At 38.5% G+C, this 22,419-nt stretch overlaps 1 protein-coding gene across 3 annotated transcripts in view; it reads right to left on the minus strand.

Moving 5' to 3' along the window:
- The window catches only part of smap1 (small ArfGAP 1), a 102,432-nt gene that overhangs the window by 15,371 nt on the left and 64,642 nt on the right, over window positions 1-22,419 (minus strand). For all 3 annotated transcript variants that reach the window (XM_039671921.2, XM_089117062.1, XM_039671922.2), the window contains 2 exons: window positions 9,489-9,567; window positions 4,622-4,749 (listed from right to left, as the gene is read on the minus strand). In XM_039671921.2, the coding sequence (XP_039527855.1) occupies window positions 4,622-4,749; window positions 9,489-9,567 (207 nt within the window). The remainder of the gene's footprint in view (window positions 1-4,621; window positions 4,750-9,488; window positions 9,568-22,419) is intronic.

Raw genomic sequence — 22,419 nt, forward strand, 5'->3', positions numbered from 1 at the left:
GTTTTGACCACCCGTTGGAGGGCTTTCTGGTCTGAAACATACCACACTGTGATGCAGTTTGTTAGGATGCTTTGAATTACACAAAGATAAAAGTTCTGCAAAATAGGAGGGGACAGATGGGCTTTCTTTAATTTCCTAAGAAAGTAGAGGCGCTGTTGTGCCTTTTTGATGAGACTAGAAGTGTTGATAGTCCAGGTAAAATCCTCAGAAATATGAACACCCAGAAATTTAAAACTGGTCACTCAAAGTTAATCTTAAGCAAATCTCAAAAATGATTTTTTATACTGTATGTAAATGTTGTAATCTTAAAACCGGCTAATTTTAATATCAGTTATTGGATATAACTACCATACTGGCATTTGCTAGAAATGTTCTAGCTCACGATACACAACTGATATAACCCCACATCGAAAGTCACATGTAAACACTTCAGTTTGACAAACTCCAAACGACAGTGACAAACATTATGTGTTTAATATGCAAACAGCGAATCATCATGATGCAAACGAGCAGGGATGTTTTGCCTCCACAACACTCACAAAATGTTGATATCCTCACAAAACGTTGATGTTGATATCCTCGCAGCCCTTATGTGCGCAGACAGCTTGATTAGGGAGATGCAGAGAAACAGGCCGGTCAGGATGTCAATAACGGGGAGGGATTTCTTGCTAACGGAGCATCATGGGATACCAAAACTGACTAGCAGTTGTGCAATGCAATCACACAGAAGCTGCAGGAGGGGGGGTCTGCGGAGGAGACTGTGTGTGTATGTCTCAGGGGGTGATATAAAAGCTGGCAGTAGATGAGATGTGAAAAGAGGAAGTGTGAGGACAGATTAACATGCACCGGCTGGAGTCACACTGAAGGAATGGAGAATACAGAAGCCTTGGTGGTTTCTCATCAAAGGCTCCAACAGTCTCTCAAGCTCACATCTTCCTCTTCCCTTAAGGCTTAAGAGGAACAGGGAGTGCCTTGATACAGGCCCTAATGCCAATCTCAGAAATCTCCTGCCTGTCGGCTGCTTGTTTCCACATGCTGTCGCTTGGTATTGGGGCAAATCCCTCGTCACCTCAATCATTTCCCACGCTCTCCACTTTTGTTGCTCTTTTCCAAACAATGACGTCTGCAGTGTACCAATTGCGTTCTTATTGGTCTCATTATTGCGGTGTTATTGTGGGTGTTAAACTGATTTCAATTTTGTGCACACTCCACAAAAGGAATGAGAGAAAATTTAGGTGCGTGAGGGTCAAAACATAATACCCTGTCGGAGTTGGAGATGTGTGATGCACAAAAGCAAATTGCTCATAATAATAAACATTGTAGGAAGAGCCAATAGGTTTGCAGTATTGATGAGCCCCGGTTTCCATTTCTGATGTGCTACAGAGTAGCTATTTCGAATATTTTTTATTATTTACAAACATCATACGCATGAAGGTGAATGGTGGTTTGTGCTGGGGTCATAGAGCAGTGTTTATTTATTTACTATTACAGTGTTTGTTAATACAGTATTTTGAAATAATTTGTCTTTTTATATTTTTTACTATTCATTTTAATTTTGGTTTAAGTTTTTGCAATTTTGCTTTTGTCATTTGTATTAGTGTGTTTTTTTACATCTGTATAAAGCTAAATAGCTTTAATTTATTTATTGTTTTAGTAATTTTAGTACTTCGACTTGGTACCTCAGTTAGTTGTAACATTTTGAATTTTTCATCTAATGTTTATACTTTTTCATTTCACATGCATTTCAAGTAATGAAAAGTTTAAATTTGACAAATCCAATTTGACTTATTATTGAATAATGCAGTATTCATCATAAATGATTCAACCATGCACACCATTATTATTATTATTTTACATCTATGCACCCATGTAATCTTGAATGCCGACTTCAACAATAACAACACTGATATGGAGACGAGGTCAGGCTTCTCTTTGCACTTCCTGTAGGCGCTCTTGCTTCCAAAAATTACTGTTTGGGGAAAAACAAATCCTGATTCATACACAAGCAATCCAATTTCTATAAGTGACATCTTCAGATATGCAAAATGCCTCCAAATCCTTTAAAGAGCTAGTGTGCGCCTCTTTCAGACACATCTTCCACACAAAGACTCTAAAAGACACAACAAACAGGAATCAAGGCATAATGCTGCCATCCTCCCTCACCAGACACCCACCGCCGCTCGATTCATCTGGAGAATAAGAGCAGAGATTGACAGCATGCTGTTGAGACCGAAGGCTTTGTGAAAGCCTGAGCGTTCGCTTACTATTCAAGTGATCTATCTTTAGCTCCGTTTTATCCTTTATTAGTATCCCATGAGATTGCAGAATGCATGTATGAATGTAAATTGTGTAGGAAGAGCTGATTTCTGCCTGGCCAAAGAAGAGGAGGAGCAACAGGAGGGCAAGGAGTCCCAAGTCAGTCCAGTGGCTCCACACACAGAGGGGAAATAGCTTTTTGTCAAGCCATCTGTCTGACTTCAGCAGAGCTTCAGGCTTCCGAAATCAAAAACAAGAGAATCGTCTTCAAGCCGTTCCGAAAATGACGGCCAAAACAAGTGTGAAAGGAGGTAGGGAATAGACCTTAGTCAGGGTAGACACCATATTGCATTTAACAGATGAAAATGAGGCTAGCATATGCTCTATAAAGCTCATAGATCACATGTATTTTTCAGCTGAACAATTGGTATGTTGTTAAACAACATTACAATCCTTTGAACACAGTGGACTTTTATCCTTAAAAGCCTCGCTTTTTATTCCTGTCCAAAATTAAATATGGCGCAACCCTGACTAAGGGAGAAAGGACAATGTGGGGTTAGTGAGAGTGGATCTCAGGGGTGAAGGCGAGCTTCCACAAAGACAAATTGCTATTCATGCTGGAATCCTCCAGCGTCCTTATTGGCTAGAAGTGTGTTAATCAGTGGTTTTCAGTTGTTTTGGTCCAGCACCCACCTTAACCCTATCCAGGATCCTTACCGCCCTCCATCAAACAAAAACTAAAAAAAAATACGTGTGTGGCTAGGGGGGGCGTGGTTTAGCGAAGTCTGTAGCGGGAGAGCGAAGACGGAGCCGAGCGGTGAATAAGTGGGTCAAGTGCAAATGACGAACACCTGTCTGTGATTGCAGTAATTGGCGTGGGGAGGCCGCATAAAAGCTGGCCGCGATGAGAGAGCAGGTAAGATGATGCCAAATGGCATTCAAATGTAAAAACAAGGGAAGTGGGCAGGCACAATTAAATACACGATATCAGATGAAAACAAAAGCAAATCTTGAACCAATAAGGAACAGACATGTTGTCCATCTCTGACAAGCACTTCCCAACTTCTCTCTCTCTCTCTTTTCTCTCAACATGATTTTTCCCAACCCTCATCTCTTGACATTATTAAACATCTCTCCTCTTCAGTGAAGGGCTGTAATAAATGCTAATATCCCTCATTATTCATGCTGTATCCTTTAGCCAGGAAGACCTTGCAAATCAATTCTGTCAGCCGCAACTAGACAGGCAAAAATGTAATCACGTTGTTTGCGGAGAAAATTAAAACAATCGGGTTTGACCTTTTCTTTGTCTCTCTTAGTCAGTTGATTTAGACTGAATGAAGGCAGGCAGAAACAGATGCATGTTTGTAACCCAGGAAAAAAGCTTCTTTTTAAAAAAAAATAAATAAATTGTACCTCCTTTCTCTTACATGAGGCGGGCTGGTCAATAAAGGTCTGATTAACCAAGACATTCATAGACCAGCAGCTTTAGCCACCTTATGCCATGACAAATTACCAAATACACTGAAAGAGTTGACATAGAACTTGACGATTAGTGTTTATATTTAATATCATGATTTAAAGTTCAAATTTATATGAATATATAACACAAATGAATATTTTAGATGCTGGTTTTGATTTAAAACATTGTAAAGAAACATTTGCAGTTAATTTGCGGCTATTTAAATACTTCGCATTGTGACAAAATAATTTGTCATAATGTAGAACTAAAAAATGATGTCCACTACCGTTCAAAAGTTTGAGGGTGGTAAACTTTTTTTACTGTTTTTTTTTTTTCAAAAAGTCTCTTATACTGACCAAGGCTGCAATCATTTGATAGAAAAATAGAGTAAAAACAGACATATTGTAAAATATTATAACAATTTAAAAATTATTTTAATTTAAAATGTAATTTATTCCTGTGATGACAAAGCTGAATTTTCATCAGTCATTATTCCAGTCACACGATCCTTCAGAAATCACTTTAATATGCTGATTTGACGTTTAAAAAACATTTCTTATCATTATCAATGTTGAAAACAGTTGCGCTGCTATTTTTTTTTTTTACAGGATTCTGTGATTAATAGAAAGTTCAAACAAATAACTACTGTATATTTTAAACATAAATGTGTCACTTTTGATCAAGTTAACGCATCCATTTTTGAATGGTAGTGTAATTTCTCTAATATGGTTGGTATATTATAATTTAAAAAATTACACTGCAGGCAATGCTCGTCAACTAACCAGGCACCAGCACTGAGAAAACAGTATGACTGACATGAAAACAGGAAAGAGCAGGTATCTTTACGCACTCACACACACACACACGTAATTGGCAATTGATGTTTGCATTAGTGGACTCATGTACCTGGTTTGTGTTGGTGTTTGAGGGCAAAGGATTGGATACCATTGGTCCAAAGATGTCCAAGTCATCACTGATTGGAACTGCACTGCCTGTTCCTGCCCCGCTGCTGACAGAGCTAGCTGTGGGTGCATCTGAATGAGAGAGAAGCAAAATGTCATTACATACCAGGGAAAAGTGTATACTGCATTACACAGAGTAACAGTCACTGTAGATTTTTAATTGGTTTCACACCAAAGTTGGAGAAATACAGTGGCAACAAAGCCACATAAATAAGTACATATGTGACTGCATAAAAAAACAACAAAAAAAACTTCCAAACTAAACTAAAAAAACTCCCAAACTAAACTAAAAACCTGCCAAAGACCACTGAAAAAGCACACTAAGGAAAATTAAAAGGAGTAATTTACTAATAATGAGAATGAAAATTCACTCACCCCCATGTCATCCAAAATATCCACGTTTTTCTTTCTTCAGTTGAACAGAAATTAAGGTTTTTGATGAAAACATTCCAGGATTTTTCTTCATATAATGGGACTTCAATGGGAACCAAACAGTTCAAGGTCCAAAAGACAGTTTCAGTGCAAATTGCAAACTGTTCAAAGGGCTTTAAACAATTTCAGATGATGAATAAGGGTCTCATCATGCGAAACGATCGCTCATTTAAAAAAATAAATAACAAAGTTTACGTTTTATAAGCTCAAATGCTCACCTTGCTCTGTTCTGTGATGCGCGTTCGTGACTCTCCTTTTCGAACTCGTTTATCAAAATGTGCGAATCTTTTTCCGTGTCACTTGGTCATTCAACGAACGAAATGAATGTGCTGACTTGGGGAAAGATTTGTTCATTTTGATGAACGAGTTCGAACAGGAGAGTCACAAATGTGCATCACAGAACAGAGCAAGGCCACCATTTGAGCTTATATAACGTAAACTTTGCTGTTTTTTGGTTTAAATGAGCGATCGTTTCACTTGATAAGATCCATATTCATCGTCTGGAATCGTTTGAAACCCTTTGAACAGTTTGCACTGAAACTGTCTTTTGGACCTTGAACCGTTTGGTTCCCATTAAAGTCCATTATATTGAGAAAAATCCTGGAATGTTTTCATCAAAAATCGTAATTTTTTTTCGACTGAAGAAAGAATGACATGGATATTTTGGATGACATGGGGGTGAGTAAATTATCAGCAAAAGTTTTTTTTTTTTTTTTAAGTGAACATTTCTTCAACTTTTTGTAGGTTTTATGGCAAAAAACATTATTTTTATTCATCCACTGGTCAATTTTTAGATTAAGGGTTATTTTGCTTCTATAACATGTCCTTCTTTCAGACTATTATGCTTTATCTATTCACTTCTGAAGCGGCTGTTTCCTCAAAATTAGTTTTTTTTTCTTTTTCATTAGTTTTTCATCTTACAGTAGCACTTACAAGAACAATGTTCCAGTTTCATTCCTATCTATATTTGTTGTTTTACTGTAACGTTTTTACAGTGGGGTTTGTTCATATATTATTCATCTGATTCATACATTTTATTCTTATAAACATGGTGATTTTTTTTTTTCTGGCTATTGTTAGTATTTTATGATTTATAAAGAGATGAAGAGAGATATCCAAATTAATGGATAATGACACCAAAATGAGAAAATTTAGATTTCTGCCTCTAAGAAATTAAAACCTCTAAGAAATTAAGTTTCATTGTTTGTGAATTTAAGTGTCCAAAAAACTTTTTGGGGACACTGTATTTATCTTCTCCGAGCCGCTGGAGTCAGACGTCGGAGACGCAGCAGCTGTCAGACGCATGTGTAACACATTGACTGTGCAGTAATGACCAATGCCAGGCTAAATCTGCTAGCATGAGTCTTTGTCTCTGTAGAGAGAAATAAAAGCGTTCATCTGGTAGCACCCCACACCTCCTGCTCAGCTTGCTTTTCCTGTTCCCGTTACCTATCGACTTCATCCAAGAGAGCAGGAAATCTAATCACACTCCGCCAACGCTGGAGAAAAAGCACCCGCTCGCCTCCAACGTCAGCCTGCCGCTCACACGCACTCTCTCATTCCATTAAAGTCAAAGACTCCATCAGAGCACTGCCTGTGTTCACATGTTACAGTGCGCAGAGTCAGGAGCCGCTGCCATCTTTTTATGACTGATAAAATCCATGAAGATAAAAGAGCTCAAAGTAATATAACTGGAGGGAATATGGGAGTGGGGAAAAGTTTAGATGCAATGCTTGATGAGCTGGGGGTGAGACTGGAAGGAGAAAGGAAAGAAAAAAATTAAAGAACCTATGTATAGAGATGTGCAAAAGAGCGCAGTTGGAAAGCGCATCTGGAAAGCGCTGGTCTCTAATTCATAGACCTATATGTGTGGAGTCTAAATCAGTGGCTTTCATCTGGTTGTGGGTCACAGGTCTATTCTCGTCACGAACAGCAGGGAAATATAATGCTAGATGCAAATAATAAGAAAAAACAACTAAGCATGCAGAGATATAAAGAATGAACGGGCCGTGCGTCCAATCAAACTACAGTATTTTGGCAAAAACTCTTTAACTTGGTAGAATGTAGGCAATCTAGGCAGATGGAAAGGATGAACATGCCTTTTTCGACGAACAGTTTTGTAATGTCTGTCAACATTGCTATGTAATGAAAGTAGTTAAATCTTTTTTTTTCTAGCATACATCTGAGTGTACCAAATTATCAGAAATGTAAAAGTAGAGCGGAGATATGGTTCTTCTATCCATTGGTTGTTGATTGGATGATTGGCAGATCTGAATGTGAACTTGCAAATGATAAGAAATTGGCAGGATCTATGCAGATGAAACGATAGTCTGACATTACACGAGAAAAGTCTGTAATTTCAGCTAAAGTTATGGCATTTTGGACAGAAATTACATGATACGTTTTAAACGGCAACGTCGCATGGATGAATTAATTAAAATAAGATAAATTGCATGCACACATGGATACATAAACATAACATATTACATACATAACACACATACAAAAGTTTGGAAACATACTATTTTTAATGTTTCTTAAAGAAGTCTCTTAAGCTCATGAAGCCTGCATTTATTTGATCAAAAATACAGAACAAACTGTAATATAAGAATTTAAAATAATGCCAATTTGAAAATACATCAAAATTGTATTTATTTCTGTGGAGCAATGCTAAATATTCATCAGCCATTACTTTATTCTTCACCGTCACATGATGAATCGTGATATGTATCTTATCGTGAGGCCCTTGCCAATACCCAGCCTTATATTATTATTATTAAGCTGAAATAAAATTCACTGAAGGCCCCATTTATACTTGGTATTACCACAAAGGTTTTTTTTTTTTTTTACCACAAAAAAACATTTTGTGTTCCACATTTGGGGAAAAAAATGCATGTGAACAATTGCAAATGCAATCACTGCGACAAAAAAAAAGTTCTATTTTAACTGTGAACTAGGCATGGCTTAAAATTTGTGATGAAGCAGAGGTAGTGAGATCTTTTCTTCCATACTGTGACAAACATTTCAGTGAAATGGATTATCGAAAAAGAAAAAAGCAAGATGGGAATTCTATCCATCAGCTGTTGAGCTGGAAGTCAATGGAAAGAAAGGGGCAGGGTTTGAGCAAGCTAAATGATTGGAGCAATCAATACCTAAGAAACAATCCACAATGTTGTTGAAAAACAATACAGATGCTCACTAAAAATTACAAAAGAGCGTTCCATTCAAAATGCATCATACTTTCGTGATAAGAAAAATATTCCATGAAAAGTACTATGCAGTCATGAATAATTCCCTTAATAAAATCCAGGCATTAATACCAACTGTAAACAGATGCCCAAAAAATGAATTAAGCCAAGATTAAAAGCAAATATTCATATAATGCAAGTAATTTGACAAGTTATTTATCAACAGCCCTAAAGTAACAACACTGAAGTAAAGAGAGATGGATAGATATCTTGCTACTCTGAACAGGGCTGGAGCCTGTTACCGGTATGGGAGATGGTATGGAAGAGTGAGGACAGATGCTGAGGCCTTGAGCAAAAACACATCAATAAGACGCATGTCTCAATCTCAACACCATCATCTCCAGCCTCTCTTCATCAGCACTGACCCTTACTGCCCCCCAGCTGAAGACGTTCATCTAAACTCTGTAACCTCCTTGCCTCAGACACACACACATTTGCGGAAATTTATATATTCTCACCAACTCTGTCTTCTCTCACTCATCATAACGGACAACTTGGAAGCAAACAGAGATTGAGAGAGTGAGAGATATTGAATGAGAGGGAGAGAAAGTGATAAATACACAAGACCGCGCGACAAAGGAAAGCTTCAGGGAAGCAAATAGAAACTTTCATTTCCCAGAAAGTAATATAACATCAATTGTGTTTGGTCATCTCAAGGGCTCGAGTTGTCGGCCTGATCAATACCGCCAGGACTAAACTAGCAGTGTGCTTCCCCGAACCTTCATCTAGACAGTATTAGCAGTCAGTGTGTTCCTCTCTCTGAGCCTTAACACACCCTTTAAAAAAAAAAAAAGAGTCGCTTTGGTGTACAGCAACACATTGTCTTGGAACCGTTCTTCCAGTTCTCACTAAACAAGGAAAAACCGGCCAAAAGGGCATTTTAAATGTTACAAGATACTATTTTGTGTTAACTAAGAACAATAATTTGAAATGCTTAAAGAACTCTTTAAGACTGCGTGTGTGTAAAATCTACGTTAGGTGCGAAAATGACCACTTCTATTCCACCACTTCCCTTCCATTATAACATTTTGCCTTAAAATGACCTTGAAGTCTCTTTTTTTCCAGCCTATCTTAGATGTATCCGATTCTCTGATGGGCAATGAGATGATTAATCAATTATTCATGTCTTACCAAGGCCTAACAGGTCGATGGCGGGCTCTGCACTCTTCTTAGGACTGAGTCTGGAATCTGTCTGGTTGTCCTCTCTTTTCTGGGATGGAAAAAAAGAGATAAGAGAGAAAGTGTTATTGAGAAGCTTTTTTGGATTACAATTCCGAACGCAGACATCAGTGTAACAGGCCACCAGTTGTTGTTCTGATTCGAATGTTGTTCTTCACCAAAAACTGCCTTTAGATGCTATGTATACACACACAGCTTCCGCGTGTTATCTTTGCTAGTCGGCACTTGACGGCTCTGAACATCCTGCGCTGCAAATTGTGTGAATAGATAATGCAATGCTGTGCCGAAATAGCTTGCTTGGTCTATTTGTTCGTGCCCGGCTGCACCTCACAGGGGCTAACTGGCCGTACCACTTTTGAGATGCAGTTCAAAGGCACTCTTGAGGCCTGTGATTGGTGATGGGCAGAAAGAAGCATCACGGGCAGAGAAGCCAAGCGTAATCCGGCCTGAACGGCCGATCGATGGCCGCTGGGTTAAAGCCTGGATCAAAGCCAGACAGAGGCCTTTTAAAACATCATTCTACACAAAAACACACTCACATACAGTATATACAAAAACACACAAGTAAACTCAAGAGGACAGCACTGTTGCGCTTCAGGGTGAAGCAAACGACCAGGGAGACAAAGGTAACAAGAGGGTAAAACACAAACCGAACCAGACTGCACTGTCAAATCTGAATCAAACCACCAGTGTCTGACATCTGCCTTATTAGCACAATGACAAAGAGAATGATAAATGCGAATTTGCCTAGATGTGTCATTTAACGTCATCATTGCGCAATTGTTCTTGGCAAAAGATTGGATTTGAGCGATTGAAAAACGGGACAGAACTGACACAAGCACTCTAATGAGCATCTGCAGGCTCGGGTTTGTGGTGAAGTGTCAAGCCAGGTGCATCGTGGGTAGAGGATTAACTGGGAAAAGGAAAATTTGTTGCTTCTCTACAGTTAGCTTGAGACTCGGATCCATTCAAGTGTGAGGTAAAAGATAGTTGCCTAATAGAAAAAACAAGAAGGTTTTACTGATTCCAAAGCAGTCAAATGCAGTTTCTGATGAGAATTTACATTGATCGTTTGTAATTGTAGAAGCTCCAGAATAAAAATAAAATAAAACTATCAAGAGGATGTTTTATACATCACTGGGCCCTAAGCTCTTGAGAAAAGGTTGGAAGTTGAATTAAATTGAATTGATTTAATCTTTTAGTGATGAAAAGCCTCTCCAGCCTTGCATGCCAGCTTTTGTGTACAAAGCCAAGTCTTTGACTTGTGACCTTATTTATTGTAGTCCACAGGAGCAGACACACACATTGGCAGGAAGGTGAGCTACAGCTGCCCTTCGCAAATAAAAAGATGCACAACTTTTATTCGCCCCTATGATTGAAATCCGTAATCTTAAAATGGTTGGCTTTGGTTGAATTATGTATGAATTGGGGGGCTTAGGTGCTCTACTATTTGTTGACTTTGACGCACGCACACTGAAGATGAAATCCTTCAAAAAGTATTTGTACTTCAGATGATGGAAAAACGACAGCCTGAGACAAACAAACAATACACACATTCACAAGACAAATAAACTGAAATACTAAAGGCACAATCACACCTTATAAAACAGGAATACTCAGCAAGGCCACACAGTAAGGGTCACACCTAATTTAAATGAAACTATATTAATGAGGTGAGCCGACCAAAATGAGTGTCTGAATTTAACCCAAAAAATATTAAAAGAGTGAAAACTTTGTCGCCATCTCTGTTTGAAATCTGCAACTGCAGTTATTTGCGTAATTGCCGTAAATGACACAAAGACATGCTCGAATCCCCCGCGGAAATCCACCAGTACCACTGGAATTATTTATTTATTTATTTTACAAGCTTACCGCTTTGAATCGAGCTAAGGCAAGCAGATAGTTTTGAACACTGGCTGGTTATGTATTTTCTCCATTTTTTGGGGGGATAATTTTAACCCAAACAAAGCTACAGACTGCAGCTAACTAAAGCTAATAATATGAATAATTTAGCTTGAAGCGCTAAAACTACTAACTGGAAACATATATAAATAAATTGAACCTAATTAGTCATTATGCACAAAACAATAGCTAAAAAGGAACTAGAATTAAAATAAAAAATATATAAAAATAAAAGCTAGTTTTTAAATTATTAATATAGCTATAATAGTATATAAATAATATTAAAATAACACTGATGACCAATTTGAAGAGTAGTCTAGTCTATAATTTTTTGCTTTTTCTCCATGTTTTCATTTATACATATCTAATACTCTTTGCTTTCTTTTACTCCTCCACACCTCTTTCAATACATTTCATCCTCTCTCACTCCTTCCTCACTGCCTCCATCAAGTCTCTCAAAAGCCGTTGAGTGAACGGGTGTGAAATTGCTTGAACTGTGGCGTTGTGTCTCTGGGGTCTCTCCAATCAAGGTCATTTCTAATTCATGAATACTTCCCTTTGATGGAAGAATAATTCCATTTGGGTCACATTCCCTCACACTCGATGCGCCCGCACCATGCAAACAGGATCAGAAGGAGATGCTCATGTGCGTTCAGGCGGTATGGGCCACTCATTCTACACTTCATTCTGGACTGATGCAAAAGCTGAAAGCACTCGGCTGGGCGCTCACAACTCCATGCATTCCAGATATGAATAATCGAGAGGGAGATGTGAGTATTCGTATTGATTAATAGACCGTTATGTTATTTTTCTAGGTGTTCAAAGGCCAAGAAATTATGTTTGTAAGGAGGCAGACAAGTGTTTCATAAGACATCACTTACAATATTCAAAGATATGTGGGTTGAAAAAAAACAATATTTACCATAACCATAGTTTCTGGCCACAATACCATTTACAACAGTTACTACACTTAAAAAAGGAAACCATTATTATAGTTTACAGTAGTTATAAATATAGACAACAGACTTAGCTATTATCAATAACTATTCATAGAAACTATGGTTTAAAAGGTCACAACAAAGCACAACATGCAATAAACAAACACAAAATACTTAAGTAGCGTTTTTGTTTCAGTGAAATAAAAAAGAAAAATCTTAAGTGACAAACTTTAGATTACAAATGAATAGAAGATAAAATAAAATAAAAATGTGGGGAGAAAAGGGGGGTTTGGCATCTGGAGGAGTTTTTTCCTCCAATAAAGAGTTCTGCTCAGAAATAATGATACTGGAAGCTCTCTGCTGAAAGTACAGTGTGTGCTTGAGCTTATGAGTGGGCACATGCCACTTCCTGTAGCGCAGTTCCTTTACACACTCACAGTCCAGGACAAAGGACTCACTCCACAGAAAGCCAAAAAAGCGGAGGTATTAATTATTAATGAAACAGAAAGACAGGCGAAAAGTGCTTTGAAGGCTTGTTAGGCCAGTTCCCATTTGGCACTAGCAAATAAAAAGATTGCCAACTATTTAATATTTTACAACAATTAGTGCCAAATGCCTAATCTGACCGACCAAGCATTGTAATGGGCTTTAGTCGCCAAACACTAAAGGTGGACGTAATAAATTAAACCCATGTTACAGAACATGATAAGCAGTCAAACTCATTCAGTTTCCAGTAATTAAAGTAGCAAAAACCGCAGCCAGTGGTTAATGGAAGCGTGGCAACATTTGCCAGCAGATGCACAGAATGAAGAGACGGAGACCTGTGCCATAGGGGGACAGAGCAGGACTCGGTTATCATATAATATGCTTGTCTTTAATTATAGTTCATCATTGTGCTTATCAGGGATCTAAACTGGGGTGGCCTGAGGAGTCTTCAGCTCGTAATCAGCACAGGCACTTACACCACTGATTACTTTATTCCAATTCCACTTTAATCAGCTGTTAATCCACACGCTCGCTCTCTCTCTCAGAGTCCACACTTCCTGCAGCACAAGGGCAACATTGCAGCTGTAGCTCCAAAACTCAGAGATATGGGACGAATGACAGACTGATCGTCAGGCCCAGACTGAAAATGGGGAGATTTTTTGTGCTCTGCACATATTTCTCAGAACAGATGTTTTTTTTTTTAAAAAAGAGATGTTTTAAATAGTTGAGTGCAATTGTGGCGAGGACGAGGTCGAGGACCGCTTTCTCACGGCCCTCGACCTGCTTGCCACAGCAGTACACTCTTATTACGAGGACAAAGGAGTGCACGATTTTTACACTAAAATTTAAAGGGATACTCCACTTTTTTGGGAAATAGGCTCATTGTACAACTCCCCCAGAGTTAAACAGTTGAGTTTCACCGTTTCAGCCTATTTTCTGATATTTAGAAGAATATCAGTAACCAGACAGCTTCTGGTCTCATTGACTTCCATAGTTGAAAAAAATATATATACTATGGAAGTCAATGAGACCAGAAACTGTCTGGTTACTGATATTCTTCTAAATATCAGAAAATCAGCTGAATGGATTCGAAAATGGTAAAACTCAACTGTTTAACTCTGGGGGAGTTGTAAAATGAGCCTATTTCCAAAAAAAAAGTGGAGAATGCCTTAAACAAATAGTAAAATAAGCTTTTTTATATATATATAGTTATAACAAAATTTGTCAACTGATTTTAAGCCATTTAAGGCAAACTAAAAGAGTCTTTCAGCTCAAGCGGGTCAGACCCCAACATATTATGATTGAAATATTTGATTAAATTTTTCTTCTTTCTAAAAATACTGTCAGTCCATTATTAATATTTTTCAGGGTTATTTTGTTACTTTCCATTCATCAAAGAATCCTGAAAAAAAAATTGTCATGGCTTCCACAAACATGTTAAGCAATGGAAAGGACAAGTTTGAGCACCAAATCTTCATATTAGAATGATTTGTAAAGGCTTGCGGTAAAGAAAGGTAAAGAATGCTTGCGTTGACGAAATTAACACTGGCTGAAAGCATACTAAGACTGGCCAAAATATTTAATAAAAAAATATGTAAAAGGCAGGAAATGTGTAGAATTATATGAATGACTATACAATTCTGCATAAATCTGCGGGCCTGCTGATGGCCGAGAGCGATGATGAAGGATGAAGGGAAAGAGATGAAAAGAGCTTGTTTATGTGCTGAAAGCCCATGCAATGTATTGCATATGTATGGATACAGTATGTGTGTGTTTCCAAACATTTCACCATAAACATGGCCACTGTAATCTGTGTTGCATATGTATGGATATGTGTGTGTGTGTGTGTGTGTGTGTTTCCAAACATTTCACCGTAAACATGGCCACGGCAATCTGTATTATGTATGTGCCGGGTAGTGGGCATTTCACAGTCGTAAGCCTTTGTTAGCATTAGATGGGATGGACAGGCATGACAACTCAACAGATCAACAATAGATATGAGGGAAGAGAGAGGGAATGCTGGTGCGAGGGCTCACGTCTGTGAATGATTCACTGCAGGGGGTTCAGGACTGAGCTTCTGGCCCATCACAAACTGTCAACACACATCACACTGAGGAGACTCCAGTGTACTGATACGCCTGCCTGCTTGCATACACACACATGTACAGTGTTCTTCCCTAGACACTGCTTTGTAAAGGCTTTGAATCTTTGAAGGGTCAAAATCCTAAGTATTTATTTTTTTATGGTGGCTGCACTTAATTGATTAAAAAAATAAAAAAAAAGAAGGTGGAAGCGAAAAAGTAATGGAGTACAAACATTCTATAGCAGATGTTGTATTAATTATATAATTTTCTGTAATTTACTGAAGTTTAAAAATATTGACAGACAATTAAATATGCTTTCAGCTAATATGGAATATGGAAAACCAGCTTGTGCCCCTACAAAATTAGAAATGAGTGTGGATTTGGGGAGAACAATGATAAATTGTGTAATTCATAAAATATTGTTCAAATAATCTGGTGGCCGGATAGCAAAACTACAGCAACTTCTGTCTTTAAGACCAAAACAAAGGAGAAAGTCAACAATCTACAACACTGCACTTGGTAATACTAAAAGAGCTCTTGCCATAAAAGTACTTGTAATATTAACACAGCAAAAACTGACATCTAAATAAGTTGAATTAGCCTGTTTTGTCTTGTTTTTCAGTAAAAATTCTTGTAACAAGATTTACTTATGCAACACTAAAGATGTGTTTTCAAAAATATACCTTTAAGAAGTGTATTTTGTCCTTTCATTTGTTTTTAACTTTGTTACACTTTCTAACTATAGTGAAAAAAACTCTAGAAGTACAGTTAGAAAAAAATACACCCAAAAATAGATGCATTAATTAAAAGCAAGTCTTAATTTCTCACGCAGTTTTTCTTCACAAGCAAAAAAAGTTTCTTTCAAACATAGACCATGGCAAACAGACTTTGGGACAAACAAGGAGAACTTAAATGAGGATCAATATCAGTGTGACGTTTTTGAGATGCGACTAACTTGGACTTGAAAGAGCTCCACGAGAGTCACGACTTGACAGCTTTATTAGACAGGTGAGCAAATGTACATAAAACAAATAAATGTTATATAAAATGTTATATGAAATGTTGATGAATATTGTCAGTATGTTATTCTAATGTTGATCTAGCTTACTGCTAGTTTTGTATAGCAAACAAACTGTATAGTATAACATTATAACATTCAACAAACATTTAAATGCTGTTTAGTGTGATAGTGTAACGTTAGACCAAGTGAAACAGCGCTGGATTACCTCACAAGTTTAATTCGTCTAATAAACTGACCTGTGTGAGTAATCCAGCACTTGCGGGTTCAATCAATGTCCTTATTTCATTTATATCCGTGGGACTCACGTGTGATATCTGTCTCTTTAGCAATGCGACCTTCATACCACTGTAATGTTAAAAAACACGAATGTTTGCACTCATCCATTAACATTATTGGATCCATCAGCTTGACAGCAAGTCCCATCATTCAGCTCATCACTGCATCATCAACCTACGCCGTTGTTATTGTTGAAAACTCCACTTTCTTGTGGCGAAAAAAACAACAACAAAACAACTACATATTGTGCCTTTAATAATTTGGGGAAACCATTATTTAAAATATTCATATAGGGTATATCAAGTAGAAATGCTATATCATTTTCAGCATAAAAAAGTAAAAACAGAGCTTGACGGAAAATTTACAACCCAGTTTGTCAAAGTGATGGATCATTATTTGCAGCACATCCTCTGAATAGCAGGTGTGTGTGTGTATCACGACCCTCCTGATATGTGATCTCATTCTCTAAAGGTTGCCTGCACCCTCATCTTCCGAGAAACCCCATGTCCTCGCTCTCTCGCTCACCTTTTATCTTGACATCACTCTGGCCTGTATATCAGCTAATGTGAATTCTGAGTGGATGGGCTGAGATGTTGAGGTTAATGATGATGCCCTCACTGCAGTATATATGAAGCTCAGCGAGGGCTGTCTGAACCCCCAGAGCCACTTCACTCGCACCTCAAGCCTCAAGTCAATACGGTGGTTAGGCCTCAATTTCGGCAAGGACACGCACAGACTCGCAGGGTGGGAGTTACAGTCTCTCCACTCCAGGCTTCTAACCACACAGTCATTTTCACGCCTACTGGATCCTCACGCTTTCCAAATTGTTTTTGCAAAGGTCAACTGCAATGTTCAGCTTGCAGGGTCTGACGGTGTAAATGGGGAAGACGGGGGAGGGGGGAAGACCAACCCTTCGGCCACTTACGGGAAAAGATGGTTGAAGTGGTGCTCTGAAAACAGTTTCTCTTTTTTGTGATTTTTCCCCCACCTCCACTCCCACACAATAAAACAAGGCCACAGAGAATCAAAGCATCCATAACCTCCAAGCAAGTTCATTAATAATAAAAGAAATGGGAATCACCGGGCAGCAAATGACACTTTTACAGCGTCATATACCACCTGAATCTAAAGTCGTGTAATGCACGGCTGCACAGAGAAGTCTCAAACTCGTAGAGGTGTCCAAATAAATAGCGAGAAATGCATAAACTGAGTTTAATAGTAATTCTGAAGGTGAAGTGTGTGATTTCTGTGCCACCAGAAGCACCAAAAAGAACTGTAAAGAAATTGTGTTGATTTCCTACTCTCCGACCACTAAGGATGGATACAAATTTGGTCACGCTTTACAATAGGCGTCTTCACTTATTGTGTTTATATTGTATTGCAAAACACTTTTGCAGCTATTGAGGCAGGTAAGGTTTGGAGGTATGAGTCGGTTTAAAGGGTTAGTTCACCCAAAAATGAAAATTCTGTCAGTATTTACTCACCCTCATGTTGTTCCAACCCCGTAAGACCTTCGTTCATCTTCGGAACACAAATTAAGATATTTAAGATATTAAGATAGCTCCTGCATACAGTCCATAGGCTTCTTGAGGGACTGGCTCTTGCTGTCCTCGAAAAGTCATTAAAGACATCGTTAAAATAGTCCAAGTGACTACAGGGGCTCAATCTTAAGTTTATCAAACGACGAGAACACTTTTGTGCGCAAAAAAACAACAAAAATAACGACTTTATTTCAACTATTCGTTTACTTCTCCCCCTGCGCGAGTCAGGTTACTAGTTTAATAGCGTAAGCTTCTGTTATTGTAGGTCACATGCATCACACACACATGACCAGCGTCGGCCAATAGTGAGCCTACGTGTGACGTAGCTCTACGCAATCACACTACGTTAACTGACTTACAGGCTCATGGAGAAGGAAGTGAATAGTTGAAATAAAGTCGTTATTTTTGTTGTTTTTTTGCGCACAAAAGTGTTCTCGTCGTTTGATAAACTTAAGATTGAGCCCCTGTAGTCACTTGGACTATTTTAACGATGTCTTTAATGACTTTTCGGGGACAGCAAGAGCCAGTCCCTCAAGAAGCCTATGGACTGTATGCAGGAGCGATCTTAATATCTTAAATATCTTAATTTGTGTTCCGAAGATGAACGAAGGTCTTACGGGGTTGGAACAACATGAGGGTGAGTAAATACTGACAGAATTTTCATTTTTGGGTGAACTAACCCTTTAAGGTTTAAGGTCCTGCCACATCAACCTTGGTGAGTATTCACAAACATTTGCCTCAAGCACTGCAAGTCTCAGGTGGTAACTCAACCTCACACTGAAAGCCCTTGTTTGTTTTTAGTTGTCTTTGGACCCAATAAATGTACAATTATAGAAATGTTATTAAAGAAAAAAACAATTAAACATTATCCTAAAATGAAAAATTGACTCTTTGGTCAAAAGAAGTTACTAACCCCTGAAATAGAACACACCGTTTTTTTTAACGTTCGTGAAGTTTCGTTCTCATCTCATCTGCAGTCTGCTCATACAGTATGTGATCAATGTGGATGGACCTTTTGCAACTATTGATGAATCTTCAGCACAAGAGTCCGATTGACAAACAAATGAGTTTTGCGATCTTTTTGGGGAGTTAAAAAACCCAAGCACCACCAATGCAGTACAACTCAAGTTATTTTGGCATGAAGTGTTGAATCAGAATGAAAACAAATGGAATCAAAATCAAACAGAGGCTGGGAATCAGAACCCAATTTTGGGAAGTCAACATAAAAATGACACATAATCACACTGAACAAGGATATGAGAAAGCAATTCAACATAAAAAAAAAAAAAACATTTACATTTAATTTAACATTCTTGGCACAATCAGGCCATAGGTCAGGACAAGAAGAGATTTCATGAGGCATAGCCGGTGTTATGGGAGCTGACCCTATTCTGGGGTCTGCACAGGCCCAGAAATCAATGCAAAAGGACGCCGTCAGACTTGGTAAATGATGGCTTATTAAAAGAGAGATATAGTGGGAGATAGTGGTGGGAGGGGGTGAGTGAGATGGTGAAACAATTAAAAGAAAAAAGGCTCTTAGAAGTTCCTCGTTTGCTTTCAGAATAGGCGTTACATCTACTCACCACTTTCAGATGCATTTTTGATGCACTTTCCTCTGCCTGGCTCTCCAAAACTCATTTGCTCTCGCCACATCAAAGCAATCTTCTTTTTGCGTACAAGGCGCCCTTAATAGATTTGAATGCGAGTTTTGGTTTTGTTCTTAATAAAAATACAACTAATCTCACTTTGCATAAAGTAATTGGATTTGCCGTTTTCACAGGTCTCGGTTCATGACACTCAACAAAATCAAGAATCGTAACTACTGCAACATGCTTTTATGTTTGAGTTCAGATGTATTCAAATATGGCCAAGCAACACCCTAGTCAGGTTTCTGAGATCTTATCCAACTCTTGCAGCCTAACACAAACAGATGCATAAAAGGCAACAGCCACCATCACCCGACCGTCCGCCGGCAATAAACTTTTAATTAAGACTTTTCATAAATGCTTATCTTGATCATGAAGAACTCCATAGGGCTTGAGAAATCCTAGCCCTCATTTCCACAACCGAACGCCTAAAAGCTGCCGCAGATCTAATTATGATTCCCACCAAGTGCCTTCGTGCTTTCGTTTGTGAAACTTTGCTAATATCCTGCCTCCAGTGGAAGGTTTAGAAACGAGGCATCAAACCCACCAGGACAAAATGTTCTTTTATGACATCTTTGTGCTTCGGTTCTGCATCTGACACCTTTAATGAATGTGGCGACTGTTTAAGTGGACACTAGTGGATTTTCTGAGAGCTCTTGCATGTGTAAAGATGCAAATGAATGCTACACAATTGCATCATACAACAACACATTTTAGACAGAGTAAGCCGCGTGGGCTCCCTTGATGCCGATATTCGGTGGGAAACGTCTCAGCTAATTCACTGCTCTCTCCCGCTGCTCCAAATTCAGGCAATATTGATCAGACTTCCTGCGGCACTGCTATCGATCGTCTGTTTGCAGGTGTGTGTGTGTGTGCATGTGATTGCGCGTGGTGTGAAACTAAACTGGGTCCCTGCAGGGTGACTGAACGGATGCTGGGGGAGGGAGATGTCTAGTTAAGGTGAAGAGTGTTGTTTGTCAGAGGACGCTGCTCATTTAGGGCGCCCTTCACTCTCTCGCTCTCGTACACGTGGGCTCCTGTCGCATTAATGTTGCCAGCGGTGGGGGCTGGAGGCAGATGTGTTGTTGAAAGGCGAAGGCAGAGATAAAGGTGGTGCTGGGGGAAAGAGTATGCCAGTGTGATCGTTAAAGGGGACCTTTATTATGCAAAATTCACTTTTACATTCGAACATAAATGTGAGTTGGCAGTGTGTGTACACAACCACCCTGTAACGATAAAAATCCAGTGCTTTTTTTTCTGCACAAGCCCCACCCACAACTGTTGACGGACACTGAATTTTTGGCATAGACCCGCCCTGGGATGAGATTGCCCTGACAGGGTAACAATTACGAGTACAATTTAAATTGATCAATTTACTTGAGCTAAATTTTCATATACAAACTTAGTTTATATATGAACACATCAGCTGACTTTTATTCTATGGACAAAAATAAAATAAAAACAAATTTCAAAACATCTTTTGTTACAATGAGAGAAAAAAAAACATACAAGTATGGAACGATATAGAGAATTGTGCTAGAGAGCGATAGTTCATGTAAAACCGGCCCAAAAGCTATATTCACACTGTCAATTCAAATCCGATTATTTGTGTATCCGATTGGAATCTGATATAAAAATTATTGACTGTGCACATTGTGTAACGCAACTGTTCAGATATGATTTGTGTGTCAATGCCGCTCTTTAATTTTTCAGAATATCTGTATGTTTTTCTATGGCTATGACATTAAGTTGGTAGCTAACAACCATAACATGGAGGGGTATGCAATACAGATGTTGTCTTATTTACAACATGACAATGAGGCAGTGGCAAAACTGTAGGAGGCTTTATTCCACGCTGTCGTCTCTACCGTTTTCAAAACATGTCCCCGTTATGTTGTCATTTAAGGCTTGTCCGGCGCTTTGCAACAACACAACCTTGTTCCGTGATTATCAGCATGTTTCCTATAACAATGCCTATACCATCGTTTACGTTTTATGCAGCGTAAGAAAGTTACAAACCACACAAAATCCGATCAGAGCACTCCGACTGTAATGGATTTCCAGAAATGCGAAGTGATTTCTTACCATTCACACATGGTAATTCTAATGCGAAAATGCACCAAAAAACGGATTTTGGAAAGTAAAAAACAAATTAGATTTAGCTTTTGGTCCGACAATTTCTATAAATGGGGCGCTCTTAGGCCAGAATAAGCTGCAAATAGACCACGGAAGACTCGGACACAAATGCATGGACTCTCAGAGTGGGTGAACAAAATGAGTTTTGTTCACAGAAACTATATATTGAATATAAGACTAATGTGGTTTTCAAATTCAGTCCAAGGTTTAAACAAAAACAGCCTACATGGTTTAAAATGAATCAAGAAAATGAAGACAGGACTTTCTTAGACTCATATCTCAGCTGTGGTATGGGTGTTATCTTGAGTTCTGCGTCATCATGTCTTCCTCTGATTTATGCTCCTGCAATATGTAGCGCACCGCGCAGGCTGACAAGCTCTGATCTATGTATTTACTGGCTCACACATAACTTGTTGACTAATACGTACACTCTTCTCCAAGTCACACACTTGCCGCATCCTCACAGGTAACACACACACACACATCAGGGATGTAAAGTACTACAGCAATGATTCCAACCCTGGTCCTGGAGTACTCTCAACACTGCACATTTCTTGGAATCAACTTTTTACTAATGAGCTGATGAGTTAAATCAGTTGTGTTTGATTTGAGAAATCTTGAGGGCTGTTTACACAACCCTGTTTTAACTAAAAACGGAAAACTTATTATTTTTAGCCATTATTTACATGACATTGGCATTTTGGGGACCTGAAACTACAAACATGTGGTGAAAAGATACATTATTGTCTCCATATAAACTACTAATATATATATGTACACACACACACATCGCTTGCCCATCACAGCACCCCCCCCCCCCCCACACAGTCTTTTAGATTTTTTTTATAGTAAA

The sequence above is a fragment of the Pimephales promelas genome, chromosome 11 (genome assembly GCF_988280905.1).
Source record: "Pimephales promelas chromosome 11, fPimPro1.hap1.1, whole genome shotgun sequence".
Lineage (NCBI taxonomy): Eukaryota > Metazoa > Chordata > Actinopteri > Cypriniformes > Leuciscidae > Pimephales > Pimephales promelas.